Genomic DNA, 18,168 nt, shown 5'->3' on the forward strand with positions numbered 1-18,168 from the left:
GCAGCTGGGACGTAAAACTCCTCCACACACACACACACACACACACACACACGTTAACCATTTCATCTTCATTCTTCGGTTCATCCTGATCAGTGTCACCATGCCTGAACTGCACTCGTTCACATCTAGAGGCAATTTACAGTAGCCAATTCACCTACTGGCATGGTTTAGGAAGACAAAAGAAGACTCGCATGACTACAGGGAAAACAGGTGCCACCTACACGACCTGCCTAATCTCTCTCCATCCGGCTGACCTTGTTTCTCTCGCCCGCTTCTACACGCCGTATCTCTCCGTATCATTCCATTTGGTTTATATTTTACCCATCATCCTTCATCCCATGTTCACAAATATGTACATCCCTGCGTTTCAACCCAGAACCTACCAACCACCTCCTCCGTCCCTATCTAACCACCTGCTCCCTTAAATAATGATCTACTGACCAGCTCAGCTCAGCCTGTCAGACCAGCCTAAATGCCTCACTACTACTACCAACCACCTACTTAACTCTGTTTATCCCTCTTTTCCACCTACACGCCATCATCCCATTTAATCCCCCACAATGCCCACCCTTCTACTTTCCACTATCTTCCTTCCTCCTTATTTACGACCTACCTAAATACTTAACTACCTTCGTCTAACTAATTCATCCACCATGCTGCCCCCCTTGAACTATAATACCCCATTTTTCATCGATACTTTCGACCATGTCTTTGTTCCACATATTAGATGTGTGAGTGTGTGTGTGTGTACTGTATAGCATCCATGGGTTCCAATTCCTTCAAACACCTACGTACTCTGGATGAGTCAGCGGACCATTAAAAACTCAGAGTGAGTCACGCTGATGGAGCTGGGATTCCTGCACACCAACTAAATCCTGCTGTAGATCGATAAGACAATCAAGAAAATAAGGAAACAGTCTGATCTTTATCTTGTTCCAAACACTTCTTTAATGTAAACATGCTTCTGAATTTGCAGCAACAGTTTAGGGAAGGTCCTTTTCTGTTCCAGCATGACTGTGCTCTATAAAGACATCAGGTGGCGCAGCGGGATATTCCGCTAGCACACCAGCGCCGGGATTCTGAACTCCTCTGCGTCGCCATCGGTCTAGCAGGCGTAATTGGCAGCGCCTGCAGGGAGGGATGACAGCAATATGTGGGTGGGGTCTTCAAAAGCTGTGTAGGAACCCTGATTGGCGGATAGAGGCATCTGTGCATGGGTGGAAAAGGGTTCCGTTAAGGGCTGTGCGCGGGTCGAGAACAGTACCTGTCTGACTGCATTGTGCCGAGTGTACAGTGTGGTGGAGGGGGGATTATGGTGTGGGGGTGTTCTTCAGGAGTTGGGCTCGGCCCCTTAGTTCCAGTAAAAGGAACTCTTAATGCTTCAGCACACCAAGAGATTTTGGACAATTTCATGCTCCCAACTTTTTGGGGATGGCCCCTTCCTGTTCCAACATGACTGTGCACCAGTGCACAAAGCACAAGGACCATAAAGACATGGATGAGCGAGTTTGGTGTGGAAGAACTTGACTGGCCTGCACAGTCCTGACCTCAACCCGATAGAACACCTTTGGGATGAATTAGAGCGGCGACTGTGAGCCAGGCCTTCTCGTCCAACATCAGTGTCCGACCTCACAAATGGCTTCTGGAAGAATGGTCAAAAATTCCCCTAAACACACTCCTAAACCTTGTGGAAAGCCTTCCCAGAAGAGTTGAAGCTGTTATAGCTGCAAAGGGTGGCGACGTCATATTAAACCCTATGGATTAGGAATGGGAGTCACTCAATTACATATGCGTGTGAAGGCAGACGAGTGAATACTTTTGGCAATATAGTGTAAATATACTGTATATACACTAAGACATGAAAAAAGCTCGAAAACTTAACAGCTCTGGAACTGAAGGTTTCTTGACCATCATCAGAGCCCCACCACACAAATAATGAGCACAGATTCCCACAGACATGTTTGAAAGTCTTGCAAGAAGCCTTCTCAGAAGAGGCTGTTGTCACATGGAGGTCACTGACTATGAGCCCTAACAAACTCATGGTCAGGCGTCCAAATACTTTTGACCTTATAGTGTAGAGAAACATCTGCTTCTAAAATTCTCGTCTAATCAAACTGTTTCAAAACTTTAATTATATATATAAAGGAATGTAGACACAGAGTTTATTTAATTGTTTTCATTTCTCTGTAGTACAAAACATCTTTACATGAGCACTCAGGAAAGACCAGATGTTTTACCAGAGGTTTTACTACAATACATTATTGGTTAGCTCAGTGTAAAGCTAGCATTAGCTTTATTTCTTTCTCAATGATTATTGTGATTGGCAAATAGTTAAGAACTTTTCCTGCTTGTAGTAGAACCCGAGGATCAGTTCTTTGGAAATCATATCACGAATATACATGGCCTGATTCTTTACTGCTGTTTACCACAGGAGAAATCTTCTTAGATACGGTTGGAGTCCCGATGCTACAACCACTGATACTTTAGATCTCCGTGTGCAAGAGGTGTATTACAACCAACTCAGAGCTCTCCAAGTCTTTACACAGAAGCAGAAAAGCAAGACGTTAAAGGTGGACAAAATAATGGAAACCACACAGCATGACGTAACTCATGAGGGAACGTTGTAAACGTTTGATTTTAACTGTATGTAGAATTTACCCCCAAAAAAAAAAAAGGTTCTACTATTTGTGCTTAGTGCAAACATGTCTGCACTTCATTAAAAAAATATTAAACCATTACAGTCACTCATTACATCCACAATGTACACTAAATTAATGGACAAAAGTATTGGGACACACCTTCTTATAATTAAATTCATGTTTTTCAGCCATGACAATTGCTATCAGGAGTAATAAATCAGTTATATAAAGGTAATTATATGCTTCTAACTTTGCTGCAACAGTTTAGGGAAGGCCCTTTCTTGTTCCAGCATAAGAAAGCTCTATAATGACATGAAGAAAAGCTCAGCGGACCTGACCTCTGCCCCAGTGAGCTTTGAACTGAACTGGCACATCAGTACCCAGCCATACAAATACCCAGAACTGCGGCTTTGCTTGCTTTGTTTATGAAACGGGACGTCCGGCAAGATCATGTTCAGGTGTCCAAATACTTTTGGCCATATAGTGAATCTAACATGCAGTCAGCACCAGGTTTGTTGGCACCCTTGGCAAAGCTGAGTGAAAGAAAACTCTTTAGATTAGATCAATAATTCCAACTAATATTTGAACAAAATATTGTTGGTTATTCGCGCCGCTGCATTTAGACCTGTGTGAAACCTTAGTTTGCCTAACAAACAGCACCGAGTCTTCTCCTATAATTAAGGTCCTGTCTAATTTATAGGACCGTGACGTGAGCCTTTTCCTGTGTAATAAGCAATTTGCTGTGAAATTTAAAATGTAAAGTTTGTGTTTAGCAATTTAACATTTTTTATTCGTGTAGCGTTTTGACCATCATTACCAAGAATGCCAACAATTCTGGATCTGACCGTATCGCAACACGTCAGGTCATTCTCATTTAGATCCGCCGAGACCAGGATCAAACTTGTGCAAATAGAGGGGAGAGGAAAATAAACACACAAACTACAACCAAACACAAGAACACAAAGAGAACCGCGATTCTTCAAACGTGTAGAAAAACGAATCAGAGGTGAGAAAAATAAACCAATAAAAAGCCAGAAGAGTATAAAAGATTGGACGAGAATAAAGGTAACGTTTTATATGCACGTGTGTGTGTGTGTGTGTGTTTAACTATTGTTCCTGTGTGTGATCGTCACTCGACTGCTGTGCCTGTGGGCACAGAGGCCGTTCTTGCAGATGCACTTGAAGGAGCCGGCGGTGTTCACACAGCGAGCGTTCTTACACGGGTTCAAGCGTCCGGTCCTCTCCGTACACTCGTCTATATCTGCACAGAGACGGACAGAGAGAGGCACAATCAGAGTCCTGGTTCTGGAATATCTAGTAGTGAAACTAACCGTATAGCCAAAAGTATGTGGACACCACAGAAAGATAGATAAATACATAGATAGATAGACAGACAGATAGACAGACAGACGACAGACAGAGAGATAGACTGATAGCCCTCTGTCCGCCCACCATCCGTCTGTGTGTGACCGTGTCCACTAACCTACACATCGTGTTCGTGAATGGTCCAGCCTGAAGCCCGGGTTACACTCACACATGGTGCCCAGGTAGGAACGGACGCAGCGCCCGTTAGCGCAGCTGCACTCGTCCGAGTCCTCCTCCGAACTGTCCCTCTCTGTACACACACACACACACACACACACATTAACAGAAACGCCTGGTACAGTCACGACGCCGCCCTCGCGCTCAGCCTGTGAGGAAACGTTACCTGGGTTATAACTGAACGGTGCTACGAAGTCTCCATCTCCGTCCGACTCCGTCTCTAGATGCATCTCACACAGCATGTTGAAGATCACTGGACAGAACACAACAAATGTAAAACCGTCATGAAAACTAATGTGTCCACTCTAATTCATCCATTCATCCAACCATCATCCATTCAACCATCCACTCATTCTCACATCCTTCCATTCACACAAAAAAACAAACATGTCCACTGTAATTCATCCAACCATCCATCTGTCCATCATCCATCCACTCATCCATCCATCCATCCATTCAACCCTCCATCCATCCATCCACTCATCCATCCATCCACTCATCCATCCATCCATCCATCCATCCACTCATCCATCCATTCAACCCTCCATCCATCCATCCACTCATCCATCCATCCATCCATCCATCCATCCACTCATCCATCCATCCATCCATCCATCCATCCACTCATCCATCCATCCATCCATCCATCCACTCATCCATCCATCCATCCATTCAACCCTCCATCCATCCATCCACTCATCCATCCATCCATCCACTCATCCATCCATCCACTCATCCATCCATCCATCCACTCATCCATCCATCCATCCATTCAACCCTCCATCCATCCATCCACTCATCCATCCATCCATCCACTCATCCATCCATCCATCCATCCATCCACTCATCCATCCATCCATCCACTCATCCATCCATCCATCCAACCATCCATCCATCCATCTATCCATTTATTAATCCATCCATTAACTGAAAAGTATAATCTAGGAAAACTTCCCACTTCAAAACCACTGGCAATAATACAGAGCCCCATAACAGCTTTTACTTTGAAGTATATCTGTGGGAATTTGTGCCAATTCAGTTAAAAGAGCTTTTTTGTGCTCATGCACAGATGTTATACGAGAACTCCCGGCTCACAATCAACGTTTCAATTCAACAGAAATGTATTGAGGTCATGACTTTGTGCTGGGAACTGGAAATGACATAAATAAAAGATAGAAGAGTGTTGAGTTTTGAATTGAATGTCCCTGGTCAGTAATTTAATATTAAACTGTAAAGAAACACACAGTAGGTAACGGTTTGTATAAACGTCCCTGAGAGACGGTTTACTGGATACATCCAAAATCGAGGCTCTTGTATAAAAGTGGGGCTCAGACTGTACGGTGCTCCCTCTACAGGACAGTATCTGCACCGCGCTCATCTTACCCGAGTTCCTCCGCGGGCAGGTGCGGCACTCGGGGCCCCAGCCGTGACCGTAATGGCAGCAGCACTCGGAGTAGGTGACGGCCAGGCCGCTCCGGGGCATGGTGCAGATCAGATCCTCGTCCACCTCCTGAAAACACACGTCCTTATGGGCGGCCGTCCGGTCTGGCAGGGGAGGAGGAAGAGAAGGACAACGGAGACGAAGCAGGAGCAGAGAGAGAGAGAGAGAGACAGATGTCAGACAGACAGACAGACAGAGAGACAGATGATGATGATAAGATGATGATGTAAAAGAGAGAAATGGAGGAAGGATGTGTGGGACAGAAGAGAAGAGGAAGACAAACACACAATAAACACAAACGAGTCCTGTCCTAGCATGTACAGGATCAGAGTCAACTACACAAAGCTAATCAAGCTAATCAAGCTAATCACTGACGCGTGCGCATTTCCACCGACGGGACCTTTTCAGGAACTCAGGAATTTTAGGCACATTTAGGTCCAAGGCAAGTGATCCACATTTTGTCCCTGATTTTGACTTGGTGGCAATCTGGTCCCACTGTGGTTTACAAGATGTAACATAAAGCCTCCACAAGGGGGGCGCTCGTGTACAAGTTCATTTTGTATTTTTGCCTTTATTTAATTCGTATTATTTTTCTCTGTAGCTAATTTTTTGGGCTTGTGACCCCTCTTGGAGTGAAAAACCGGGTCTAGGGCAATTAGCACCATCACCAAGCTATGATAGGTGAGAACCTTGGTCTTGGAAGTAGCCACACGTATGGATGTGAAACCTGAACAGAAGAGACGCATTCAAGCTTTTGAAAACAAGCGCATCATAAAACTGCTGTAATTTTAATGAAGGAAGATGACAACCACTGAGCGGGTGTATTAGATAGCCAGAACAGAAAAGTAGCAATCTGTGTACATTTGAGTTCCTGAAAAGGTTCCTGAACCTCGGTGGAAAAGAGACGCAGCCCGGCCGGGGCGGGCGAGCGAGGAGACGTTACCCACCGTCGTAGACGCACTGCTTGAGGGCCGCGCTGAAGGTGAGCGGCTGAGCGCAGATGCAGTGGAAGGAGCCGGGAGTGTTGACACACCTCCCGTTTTTGCAGTAGGATGGATCCAGACACTCATTCACATCTGAAATGGTCACCACAGACATTACTGGAAAGGAACAGGGAGGCGCAGGGAGGGAAGGAGGGGTAAGAGACGGAGAGTCGGAGGAAATGAAGGAGAGAAAAAGAAGGAGAAAGAGGTAATAAGAAGCAGACAGTCTTGGGTAAGATATGCACTATAACACTCTCTAACAGTCTCTAATCCAGATTGATTCGACTCGCTGGTCTAGTACCAGCCTTAGTGGACAGTTGTGCTGGACACCCCGCCCTGATTTAAACATCTGGGGCCAGTAATAATAATAAAATAATAATAACAAGGTCAAACATACATACAACACACTGAATGAGTGAATGATTCTTTTTGGCTGCTCCCATCAGGAGACACCACAGCCGATCGTTCATCCACATGCCCTCCCTGACACAATCCAACTATCTATCCGGGCTTGGGACCAGCACTAAGGGTGCACTGATGCCCCCCTCCGCAACAACTAGGTACATGTAACTCATTGACCCCTCTGTATTTGTGAGTCCAGCCCAGGATTCGACCTGTGTACCAGATCACATACACGCTGAAATACATACACACACACACCCCCCCATGGTCGAGCCCTACTTTAGAAACCCGTCCTGATCCACTCACTCACCGGCCTGCTCCTCGGGTGTAACGCAGCTGTTGCGGTCAGACGCCAGGATCCAGGGTGGGGTACAGATGCAGTAGTACGAGTCCTGAGTGTCCACACAGTGTCCATTCTTACAGTTCAATGGATTCTGACATTCATTTATACCTGAAGGACACACCCAAAAAGAGTCATTTCACTGATGTGTTCAGTAATGCTGAAACAATCACTTTATTTTAATAGTACTTGTTTTTGAACCAGATCATCCACTGCTAATGCAGGAACCTCAACAGCAGCGACCACAACTGTACAGTGAGGATGAGTTTTTAAATTCCCTCCCATAACTATTATTATTATTATCATTATTCCTGTGTTATTGTTATTGTTTTATTATTATTACTACTATTAATATTTTTTAGTTTTTTGTTATTTTTATTAGAAATGTTTTTACTATTGTTAGTATTATTATTAATTATATCATTGTTATTACCAGTGTTACATTGTAATATTATTTGTTATTTTTATTGTGTATTAATTATTGTTATTATATTATTATTACTAAGTTACTATATTATCATTATATTATGCTACTGTAATATTATTATTATTAATGTTTGTTATATTGTTATTACAATTATTATAATTGTTATTATTATTAATACCATTGTTATTATTATTATTTTTGTGTTTTTGTTGTTATTATTATAAATATTTTTACTATTATTATTATATTATTACCAGTATTACATTATATTATTATTTGTTATTTTTATTGTATAGTTATTACTGTTATTATGCTATTATTATTGTTATACTATTATTACATTATGTTGTTTTTATTATGTTATTATTGTTGTTTTAGATATTAATACCATTGTTACTATTACTATGATAAATATTTTTTTAATTATTATTATTATTCTGACTCCTGGTGATCATACACACAGTGTTTCTCCAGAACATCGTGTCTTTCGTTTGTGTTTTCAGGCTTTTGTTGTTTTAGTTTTTGTCTGTTAAACAAATTAAAAACACCAGAAATAAAAAGTGAATCTCTGTCTGTGTGTAAATCATCTCAGTGCTACTGACCGAGTCCTAAACCTCCTCGTAAGGTCAGATTTAACTGAACAGAGTTTCTGTCTCCACGTTGTGGTGAGTGGACAGAACACTAAGTTCTTGCACACACACACAGACCACATGGAGCTAGCATGGCGTTACTGATTAGCTTCATTCCTCCCCCTCCTCCCTCACACATAGTCGTCAGCGAGCACAAAATCCTCTGCGCCTGCGCCCGTCGCCCCTCCTCCTTCCTTCTGCTGCTTTAAACGCCGCTCTCTTCCCCTTCCTTCAGGCCTCGTTGGCGCAGTAGGCAGCGCGTCAGTCTCATAATCTGAAGGTCGTGAGTTCGAGCCTCACACGGGGCAGAAGTTTTTCCTGCTCTTCCACGGGACAGGATCAGTTTATTATCAGAGAGGAAACGGTTTACTCGACTGAAACAGGAAGTCTGTTTTATTTAAAGCAAAACTGACTGTATATTTAGTTCTTTATTACACTAGTAAGATTATTTTATTGTAATTATAATGATCCACCACTGGGTTTGTTTACAAATCTACACATTCTAAAATTACATTCATACAGAATCCTTTAGATTTAGATCAGGTTTTTTTATTATCTGATTTTATTACATAATAATTGTGTATGATTTTAGTTATGCTGACTTCCGCTCTGGCTGTAAGTTAAACAGTTTTAACCCCTCCCTGCTTTAGCTCAGAGGTAGAGCACACACCCGGTGTGTGTAAGGTCGGGGGTTCGATTCCTGCTTTAGCTCAGAGGTAGAGCACACACCCGGTGTGTGAGAAGACCAATGTTCGATCCCTGGTGTCCCCAGCAGCACGAAAGCCTGTTAGAGCGGTTGTTGTGGTTTCAGACAACATGTCTATAATTCCTGATTGTGTTGTTATTATTATTGTGTTTTAATATTATGTTATTACAGTGTTATAATTTATTGTATTATTATTATTATTGACTTATTATTATTGTGGTATTATTATATTATTATTATTATGTTATTATTGTGTTATACATATGTTATTGTGTTATTATCATAGTTTTATTATTATTACATTATTTATATTATGTTGTTATCATTACTATGCTATTATTATTGTGTTATTATTATGTTATGCTGTTAATATTATATGATTATTATTATATTGTTATTATTAAAGCGTTAGTATTATATTATTAAGTTATCTTGTTATTATTGTTATTATTATTACATTACATTACATATTTATTACATTCGTATTATGTTATTACTATTATTATATTATTATTATTACTATTAGTGTTATTATTATATTATGAACATTATGTGATTATTGTTATGTATAAATAAGATATTTTGAGTATTTATTAGCTATGTTAGCCTCACAGCTTCTATATTAAAGAAACGAACACTGAATCTGTTCAGACTGATTACTTCATGTGAAAAAATATATATATATTTAGCTGAATCATCTACTTGATCCACAAAAATACAATAAAACAATAATAATTCAATGTTACCATGATGTTTTAACATGGCATGGTGTGTATAAATTTACCAACACAAGGCCATCAACAGATAAACACACGTAATAATGAGAGTTAAACAATACGAGCACACGTACCCACGTCTGTCGGGAGGACGCACTTCTTGTTGGTGTGGTCTGGAGTCCAGGGGGCGTTACAGGTGCAGTAGAAGGAGCCGCGAGTGTTCACACAGTGACCGTTCGTACACAGAGACTCGTCGTGACACTCGTCCACGTCTAAACTCACAGAGAGATTCAGGTGAGAATCAGCAGTGCTATCAGCCAACCGTGTCCCTGTAGACTGATGTGTTGTTTACTGTGTGTGTGTGTGTGTGTGTGTGTTTACCTATACACTCGAGGAGGTTGCTGTCGTAGTAGAAACCCTGCTGGCAGTAACACTCGAACCCAGGCTGTGTGTTCATGCATCGTCCCTCTTTACAGATCTCGTTAGCAAACAACACACACTCGTCGATGTCTGCGGCGTAACAGAGAGACGGTTCACGTGACAACACAGGTCATAAGAGACTGTACGTCGTGTGTAGGTGTGTGTGTGTGTGTGTGTACCTCGGTGTAGAGCCAAGCCGTACTCTGTTATTCCTTCCTCGTGGTAAAAGCCTCGTCCCAGTGGGCACAGTGAGTGGTACTCCGCTACACAACATATATTGGTTAACATCCATCAATACATCCATCCGTCTGTCTGTCTATTCATTCATACAACCATCCATTTATTCATACGTCCATCCATCCATACATCCTTACATCCATCCATCCATCCATTCATCCATCCATCCATACATCTATCCATCTGTCCGGCTGGTGTTAAAAAGTAAAATTCATTAAAGCGTCTTTATCCCATTAGCTTTAAATGATCGATCGTGACTGAACTCGGTCGTAAGCTAAATAAAAAAAGCCTGAAAATGTTCTGCCCCGTGTGAGGCTCGAACTCACGACCTTCAGATTATGAGACTGACGCGCTGCCTACTGCGCCAACGAGGCCTGAGAGTGTGCTGTGGAAGTTCCTCTGTAGGGCTGTCACAGAACAATGAGACGGGGGATAATGGAGATTGGGGAGTGACTCTCCGTGCGCGATACGGATCTCTATATGAATTCGTGTGGAAGTACAATTGAGGGAAATCTAGATTATTTATTAAATCAGTGATGGGAGCTGATAAAGCGCCTCAGTATCGTCCACCGCTCTTTATGTAATCCGAAGTCACCCTAAAACCTGAGGGTGTGGTGCAGGAGTTACAGCTTTATAGTGGTTTTTACACCATTAAAACCACCAAATGTCCTTTCCAAAATGAGTCGATTTCCAGTGAACAGGACGACAGATCTTATTTTTCAGAACCATTAAACTGACTGTCTGTGGTAATCAAACATTCTCCACAGACGTGTGGGATAAACGTGAGACTAAAACCTTCTCTAGTACTTCTGTAAAATCTCTACATAAACCAAAGTCCACATTATGCAACACACACACACACACACACACACACACACACTCTTCACTCACACACACACACTCACAACCCCCGACGAAACCTGAGAACAAAAGCCGGCGCCCCTCCTCCGCTCTGCCGATTTAACCGCCCCTCCTTCCATGCGCTCTCAGGCCTCGTTGGCGCAGTAGGCAGCGCGTCAGTCTCATAATCTGAAGGTCGTGAGTTCGAGCCTCACACGGGGCAAAAGTTTTCCGCTGTGCACACACAGGCCCGGGAGCGTACACACATTCCACAGCCCCGGCAGCGTAACGGCTCAGCTTGCTACAAGATAGCGTGCCACTAACTAGTGGAAAATGTTCCTCCAAGTCTGGATTATTTAAACTATTATGGGTTGATTTTAACAGAACAGAACGTAGATTATAGAACTGGATCAGTCCTAGTGGAAGAGCACTGAGCCCCGTGTTCATTCCACCAGGATAAAAGATAAGAAATAAATCAGATTTTACATCTAAAATGGATGTTAATGGAACAGATGTGGCTCAGTAATCAAAAGGACGCTGGTTCACGCCTCACCACTGCCAGAATGCTGCTGCTGGGCCCTTGAGCAAGGCCCTTAACCCTTAATTGCTTAGACAGTATACTGTCACAGTACTGTAAGTCACTTTGGATAAAAACATCCGCTAAATGCAGTAAAAGTAATGTTTTTAGGATGGTTCTTAAAGAAAAGACAAGATAAAATAAGATAAACTTCATTGTCATTATAGTACAATGAAGTACTACAAACAAAACCTTGTTTGTGTTTTATAAACAATATACAATAAAGTAAAATTATAGGAAATATAAAGTATTTTACATGGTGATTTGATTATATACACTGGGTCTGAATAGTGCAAAACAGAACAGCGTAACCAGTATCACAGTAGGAACAAAATAATCATTGCACAAAATGTATTTTAACTTATGAGGGGATATAATAATTATAATAAACTATAAAAAACTTCTAGAAGTCTTTGGCCAGTAGCCACATACAGATGTAAAGCCTGGACAAAGGTTAAGAAAGATGTGAGTGTACAGGAGTGCCAGAACAGAAAAGTTATTAAATATACTGTATATCCTGTATAAAGTTTTGAAGATGTTTACAGTTCCAACAATCAAGTAAAATTAATCTAGAACTCAGAACAATTCAATTTCTTCACAATAACTGCAGCCAAATTGTGCAAATTGCGTATCAGATTACAACGTTCTATCTTTTTTTGAAAAAATGAATGAAAAAAAAATTTCTGCCCCGTGTGAGGCTCGAACTCACGACCTTCAGATTATGAGACTGACGCGCTGCCTACTGCGCCAACGAGGCCTGAGAGCACATGCAGGCAGTGGTGGGAATCCACAGCGTGGAGGAGGGGTGTAGGATTCTTTTAGGGGGAGGGTGTGGGTGGAGTGTATGTTGGTGAGTGAGTGTGTGTGTGTGAGACAAACACACACAAACTGATCGTTATTACTACCTCATTACTATAAATATTATAATTTTTATTGTAATTATTTTGCACTGTTTTTATATATATTTTATCCTATTTTATATTTTTTGCACATGTAACTGTTTTGTATATATTTGTTCTTTCTTATTGTTAATTTGATTATTTTCTCTGTAACTTGCTTTGGCAATACGAATGTCCTTATTTGTCATGCCAATAAAGCTTCTTTTGAATTTGAGTTTGAGTGAGGGGGTGGGTGTGTACCTGAGTGATAAACAGGGCAGGGGTAAATCTCACAGTGATCCCCCCAGCCCACCCCCACGGAGCAGCAGCACTCCTGCTTGGTCACGTTGGTGGCAAGAACGCTGTCGCAGAACACCGTGTCGTCCAGGTTCAGGTAACACTCCTTCTTATTGTTCAGATCCTCCAGCACTTCTGCACACACACACACACACACACACACAGATTTATGAACAGAAACGAGCATTTACACATAAGACATAATGCATGACAAGCACTCAACACCTTTCTGTGTTTGTACAGAGGCACAAATTCCCACAGACACACTACAAAATCCTTTGCAGAAATATCAAATGGCCACAATATTGGAATGGAATTTTCAATAGGCCCTTGATCAGGTGTCCAAATACTTTTGGCCATTTAGTAATCTTGAGTTTGGGAACAACCTCGAGTGACCCGAAAACACACACACACACACACACACACACACCCATGGACATTCATAGTACAAACTTCTTAAGGTTTATGCCGAACAAATCTGGTCTCTTCACATGCTCAACCAAACACACACACCTACACACACACACACACACCTACACACACGTACCTTCACAGCTGTGATTGTCCTTAGACAGACTGAAGCCCTCGCTGCACACACACACATATCCGTCGTGTGTGTTCTTACACACTCCGTACGGCTGGCACAGACTCCTGTCCACCTCACATTCGTCTATGTCTGAAACAAACAAACCAAAGTGAATGAATGAAATTGGCCTGAATGAGTACATTTCCACAAGCGTGTGCGTGTGTGTGTGTGTGTGCGAGCACCTTGGCATCTGCGCCCGTTAACAAGCATGTATCCTTTCTGGCACTCGCAGCGGTAGGAACCCATGGTGTTGATGCAGAGCCCCAACTGGCAGTTCGACACCCGCTCACACTCGTTAATATCTGCAAAGGACAAAAAAAATCATGACACGGGGGGCGCGTGGCATGTTGGCGGCCATCCTGGACACACTGGCATGTTAGCATCCTCACCCTCACAGTGGCTGCCCTCCTGGGTGGGCTGGTACCCCGGGTAGCACTGGCACTGGAAGGAGCCCTCTGTGTTTATGCAGTGACCGTTTGCGCACAGACGATTGTCCTGGCACTCGTTAATATCTGAGGACACACACACACACACACAGGACATCACGGTGCTGTACAATCTCGGCTCGTTTTGGGACGCGAGCGCCGGTGTCATGACGCTCTCACCTCTGCAGCCCTTGCTGTCGGCCTCGGGCAGGAAGCCCTCGTTACACAGGCACCGGTACGTCCCGGGTAGGTTCTCACACCGGCCGTTCATACACACTCCTCTCTTCTGACACTCGTTCACATCTGTGTCACAGACAGACATACAGAGGGGGGAAACACAGAGACGTGATTAATAACATATGGCTACGCAGAGCAAACGTGCGCCCCGCCAGCTAGCTGAGTCGTGTTACAGCACCAGACATCATGAGAACCAGAAGATAAAGTGTGTGTGTGAATGTGTACACGTATATATGCATGTGTGTATTTCTTTGTTTGTGTATATATCTGAGTGTGTGTATACAGTATGTATGTATTGTTTATGTGTGTTATGTGTATAAGTGTGTGTATGTGTGCACGTGAGTGAATACGTGTTTAAGTATATGTCTGTTTCAGTTTGTGTATATGTGTGTATTTCTGTGTTTGTATATATATATCTGAGTGTGTATATATGTATGTGTCCGTGTATGTGTCTGTATTGTGTGTATGTGTCTGTATTGTGTGTATGTGTCTGTACTGTGTGTGTGTTATGTGTATACGTGTGTATATATGTGTGTATGCCCAGGTGTGTATGTATGCATGTGTGTGTATAGATGTCTGTTTCTGTTTGTGTGTGTCTGTGTATGTGTGTGTATATTTGGGTCTGTGTGTTTATATTGTATAGGTGTGTGTATATGTGTTTCTTTTGTGTGTTTGTGTGTGTATATATCTGGGTCTGTTTGTATATGCATGTGTGTGTATGTAAGTCCATTTCTGTTTGTATATATGTGTATGAGTCTGCTAGCCCACTACTGCTGAGTTCCAGGGTTCGAATCTCAGCGGTGCTACGTGAAACAGACATGATTGGCTAATGACGATACATTGACCAGTGCACTTTTAGGAAGGGCATCCAGAGTAAAAACTGTGCCAAGTCTGGAATGCAGACCAGAATCATTGTGGCGATACCGAAATATAGAGTATATGGTGCAGGCTGTAAGGAAAAACATGTTTGGTTTATGCCACACTGCCACCTTGTGGACGACAATCTCCTCTTAGAACAATAACTGTAACACATGCTGAGTAGATCTGAGTACCACACCCGAACATGTTCACATAACCAAAAACACACTGATTATAACATTTAATACATTTAAGAGTGCTGTTACTGTCAATCATTAAAATTAATAACCACAATCTGTATCATCTGTGTGTGTGTGTGTGTGTGCTCACCATAACACACTCCTCCTTGTGCTTGGTGTCCAGGTTGGCAGGGTAAACACTCGTATGATCCGACAGTGTTCTCACACTGACCATCAGGACATGAACTCGGGTTCAAACACTCGTTTATATCTGCAGAGTAAAAGCAGCTAATGTTAGCACACAGCTAATGTTAGCACACAGCTAACACAAAATCCTATTAAATCATGAACTTCTTCTTGTCACCTTCACAAACTAGCAGTCTGCGTGATTTAATCCTGAAGCCTGGTTTACATTCACACCTATACAAGCCGGGCAGGTTCACACAGTGCCCCCCGGTGCCACAGATATCCGGCTTCGAGCACTCGTTTATATCTGAAATCCAAAAGTAAAGAGGATTCATTTATTCAGCTGTAACTGACCATTTAGGAACACGTTATTTAACGACCTGGACTCTCTCACTCACCCACGCAGCGGCGTTTCCCATGATGCGCGACCAGTCTGTTCCCGGGGCGACAGTTGCAGAGGTAGGAGCCGACGGTGTTGATGCAGGAACCTCGGTTCTGACCGCACGGCTCCCAGTCGCATTCGTTCTCATCTGCACAGAGAGTACATGACACAAAATGGAAACTTCAATGATTTCTCTATGCACGTAATACACAGCTGGACAGGTGTTTGTGTACAGATAAGTACATTCGTTATATGGCCAAAAGTATGTGGACATACGTCCAAGTCATTGAGTTCAGGTGTTGCAGTCACACCAATACAATCAATGATCAAATTAAAATGTAAATGATATTCTTTTAGTGCTGTGGCAACAGTTTGGGGAATACCCAGCACAAGTGTTCAAGGTTTCCAGTTCCTGCACAGAGCCCGACCTCATCCCCATTAAATGCCTTTGGGATGAACTGGAATGTTGAGTGCAGAATTTCAGTTTAGGCCTGACCTCACTGATGTTCCTTTTGGCTAAATAGACACAAATTCCCACATCTTGTGGAAAGCCTTACCACAAAACAAAACAGAGCTGGGGTTGTTACATTTTGTGTAAGCAATTGAGGGTTAAGGGCCTTGCTCAAAGGCCCAACAGTGGCAGCCTGGCAGGCAGCAGTGGGGCTTGAACCAGCGACCTTTCAATTATTAGTCCAGTACCTAAACCGCTAGGCTACACCTGCCCTAGAATTACACTTAGCAGACGCTTTTATACAAAGCCTCTTATAGTACTGTGACAGTCAGCTGTCTATACAAATGAGGGTTAGGGGCCTTGCTCAGGAGCCCGACAGTGAAAACCTGGCAAGGTACTCCAGTACCTTAACCTCTAGGCTACAACTGGTTGGTGATATGACCGTGGTTTTGTGTGTGGACTGTTATAGCATAGAAGGAATCAGACTCCATATTACTACCTACGTTCTTTTTGATGTGTTGTTTAAGCGTCCACATACTTTTGGTCATCCAGACAGACAGATGGACACTCACCCACGCAGCTCTCTCGCTGGGCGTGAGGGCGGTAGCCGGCCTCGCAGTTGCATGTGAAGCCGTTAGGTGTGTTTACACACTCTCCAGGACCGCAGATGTTCCTGTTGAGTCTACACTCGTCTATCTCTGTAGAGCGCGCACACACACACACACACACACACACACACACACACACACACACACACACACACACACTAGTAAGCAAGCAGTATGACGTCATTTTAAACATAGCTTTCCAGACAGATGTGCTGGACGATACAGCTGAGCACCTGACATCCCATCATGCTCTCTGGCATGTATGAAATACACTCAACAGGCCAATAGTGTTGGGACAGCCACAAAAGTTAACAGGAGAAATAAATCAATTATATGAAGGAAGTGGTATGCTTCCAACTTGGCAGCAACAGTTTAGGGAAGGTCCTTTCCTGTTCCAGCATGACTGTGAGCCTGTGCATGAAGAAATGCTCGATTTAAAGAAACTCCAGTGACCTCAACAGCTCTGAAGTGAACCAACCAAACAAATGGTTGGCTCTTTAAACTAAACTGGCACAAATTCCCACAGACATACTGCAAAGTCTTGTAAGGAGAATTCCCAAAGAAGCGACTGTTGTTCTAGCTTGTTGGTGACCCAAAAAGATCATGCTCAGATGCCCAAATATTTTTGACCGTACAGTACAGGAGCATAATGAGACACCGTAGCCCATAGTGTTTTGAGAAGTGTAAGGTGTGACTGGTGGTACAGGGGGTTCTGGTACTTACGTGAGACCTGCGTCTGCGCCTCCTCTAGCGGCTCCCTCTCTGGAGGAATGTGGATTATGGGGCGCGTCGTCGGCCTGGGAACAAGGACTGAACGAGAGAGATGAGGTAGAGCAAGGTGTGTCAAACTTTTTACTAAACAAGCCGTATTTTGTTCATGATGTTTACCACGACCCAGGGAGCACAAACGATGCATCAAAACAAAACACAGTAATCTGGTCCCACTGTGGTTTACAAGATGTAACATGAAGTCTCCACAAGGGGGTGCTCATATACAAGTTCATTTTGTGTTTATATGCCTGCTAAAATTTGTTTAGTTAATTATTATTATTATTATTTTGGCTTGTGACTCAGGGTTGCACTAGACACTGGAACGGGAAGAGTGATTTTCAAGACGTAATAAAGACGTAAACAAACCGAGTGGAAGAAATCATGTGCTGAATGAAATGACGCGTGCGGGCC

General features: G+C 42.9%; 1 protein-coding gene and 4 non-coding genes across 6 annotated transcripts in view; 2 read left to right on the plus strand and 3 right to left on the minus strand.

The window, feature by feature from the left end:
* Positions 1-2,163: 2,163 nt before the first annotated feature.
* Positions 2,164-18,168, minus strand: part of ltbp3 (latent transforming growth factor beta binding protein 3) — a 35,581-nt gene continuing 19,576 nt past the window's right edge. The window contains exons 12-30 of one of the 2 annotated variants that reach the window (XM_062988502.1): positions 17,710-17,796; positions 16,951-17,076; positions 15,944-16,075; positions 15,724-15,852; positions 15,511-15,630; positions 14,266-14,388; positions 14,050-14,172; positions 13,843-13,962; positions 13,622-13,750; positions 13,039-13,209; positions 10,425-10,508; positions 10,207-10,335; positions 9,960-10,097; positions 7,318-7,458; positions 6,570-6,698; positions 5,565-5,726; positions 4,348-4,434; positions 4,123-4,254; positions 2,164-3,900 (exon numbers count right to left, since the gene is read on the minus strand). In XM_062988502.1, the coding sequence (XP_062844572.1) occupies positions 3,743-3,900; positions 4,123-4,254; positions 4,348-4,434; positions 5,565-5,726; positions 6,570-6,698; positions 7,318-7,458; positions 9,960-10,097; positions 10,207-10,335; positions 10,425-10,508; positions 13,039-13,209; positions 13,622-13,750; positions 13,843-13,962; positions 14,050-14,172; positions 14,266-14,388; positions 15,511-15,630; positions 15,724-15,852; positions 15,944-16,075; positions 16,951-17,076; positions 17,710-17,796 (2,420 nt within the window). In that variant the 3' untranslated portion in view covers positions 2,164-3,742. Of the gene's footprint in view, positions 3,901-4,122; positions 4,255-4,347; positions 4,435-5,564; positions 5,727-6,569; positions 6,723-7,317; positions 7,459-9,959; positions 10,098-10,206; positions 10,336-10,424; positions 10,509-13,038; positions 13,210-13,621; positions 13,751-13,842; positions 13,963-14,049; positions 14,173-14,265; positions 14,389-15,510; positions 15,631-15,723; positions 15,853-15,943; positions 16,076-16,950; positions 17,077-17,709; positions 17,797-18,168 lie in introns of both variants that reach the window. The other variant, XM_062988501.1, reaches the window with a different exon arrangement.
* Positions 8,639-8,711, plus strand: trnam-cau (transfer RNA methionine (anticodon CAU)). Its single transcript has one exon. It is a non-coding gene; the product is annotated as a tRNA-Met (tRNA).
* On the minus strand, positions 10,784-10,856 carry trnam-cau (transfer RNA methionine (anticodon CAU)). The gene has a single exon. It is a non-coding gene; the product is annotated as a tRNA-Met (tRNA).
* Positions 11,473-11,545, plus strand: trnam-cau (transfer RNA methionine (anticodon CAU)). Its single transcript has one exon. It is a non-coding gene; the product is annotated as a tRNA-Met (tRNA).
* On the minus strand, positions 12,584-12,656 carry trnam-cau (transfer RNA methionine (anticodon CAU)). Its single transcript has one exon. It is a non-coding gene; the product is annotated as a tRNA-Met (tRNA).

The sequence above is a fragment of the Trichomycterus rosablanca genome, chromosome 26, assembly GCF_030014385.1.
Source record: "Trichomycterus rosablanca isolate fTriRos1 chromosome 26, fTriRos1.hap1, whole genome shotgun sequence".
Classification (NCBI taxonomy): domain Eukaryota; kingdom Metazoa; phylum Chordata; class Actinopteri; order Siluriformes; family Trichomycteridae; genus Trichomycterus; species Trichomycterus rosablanca.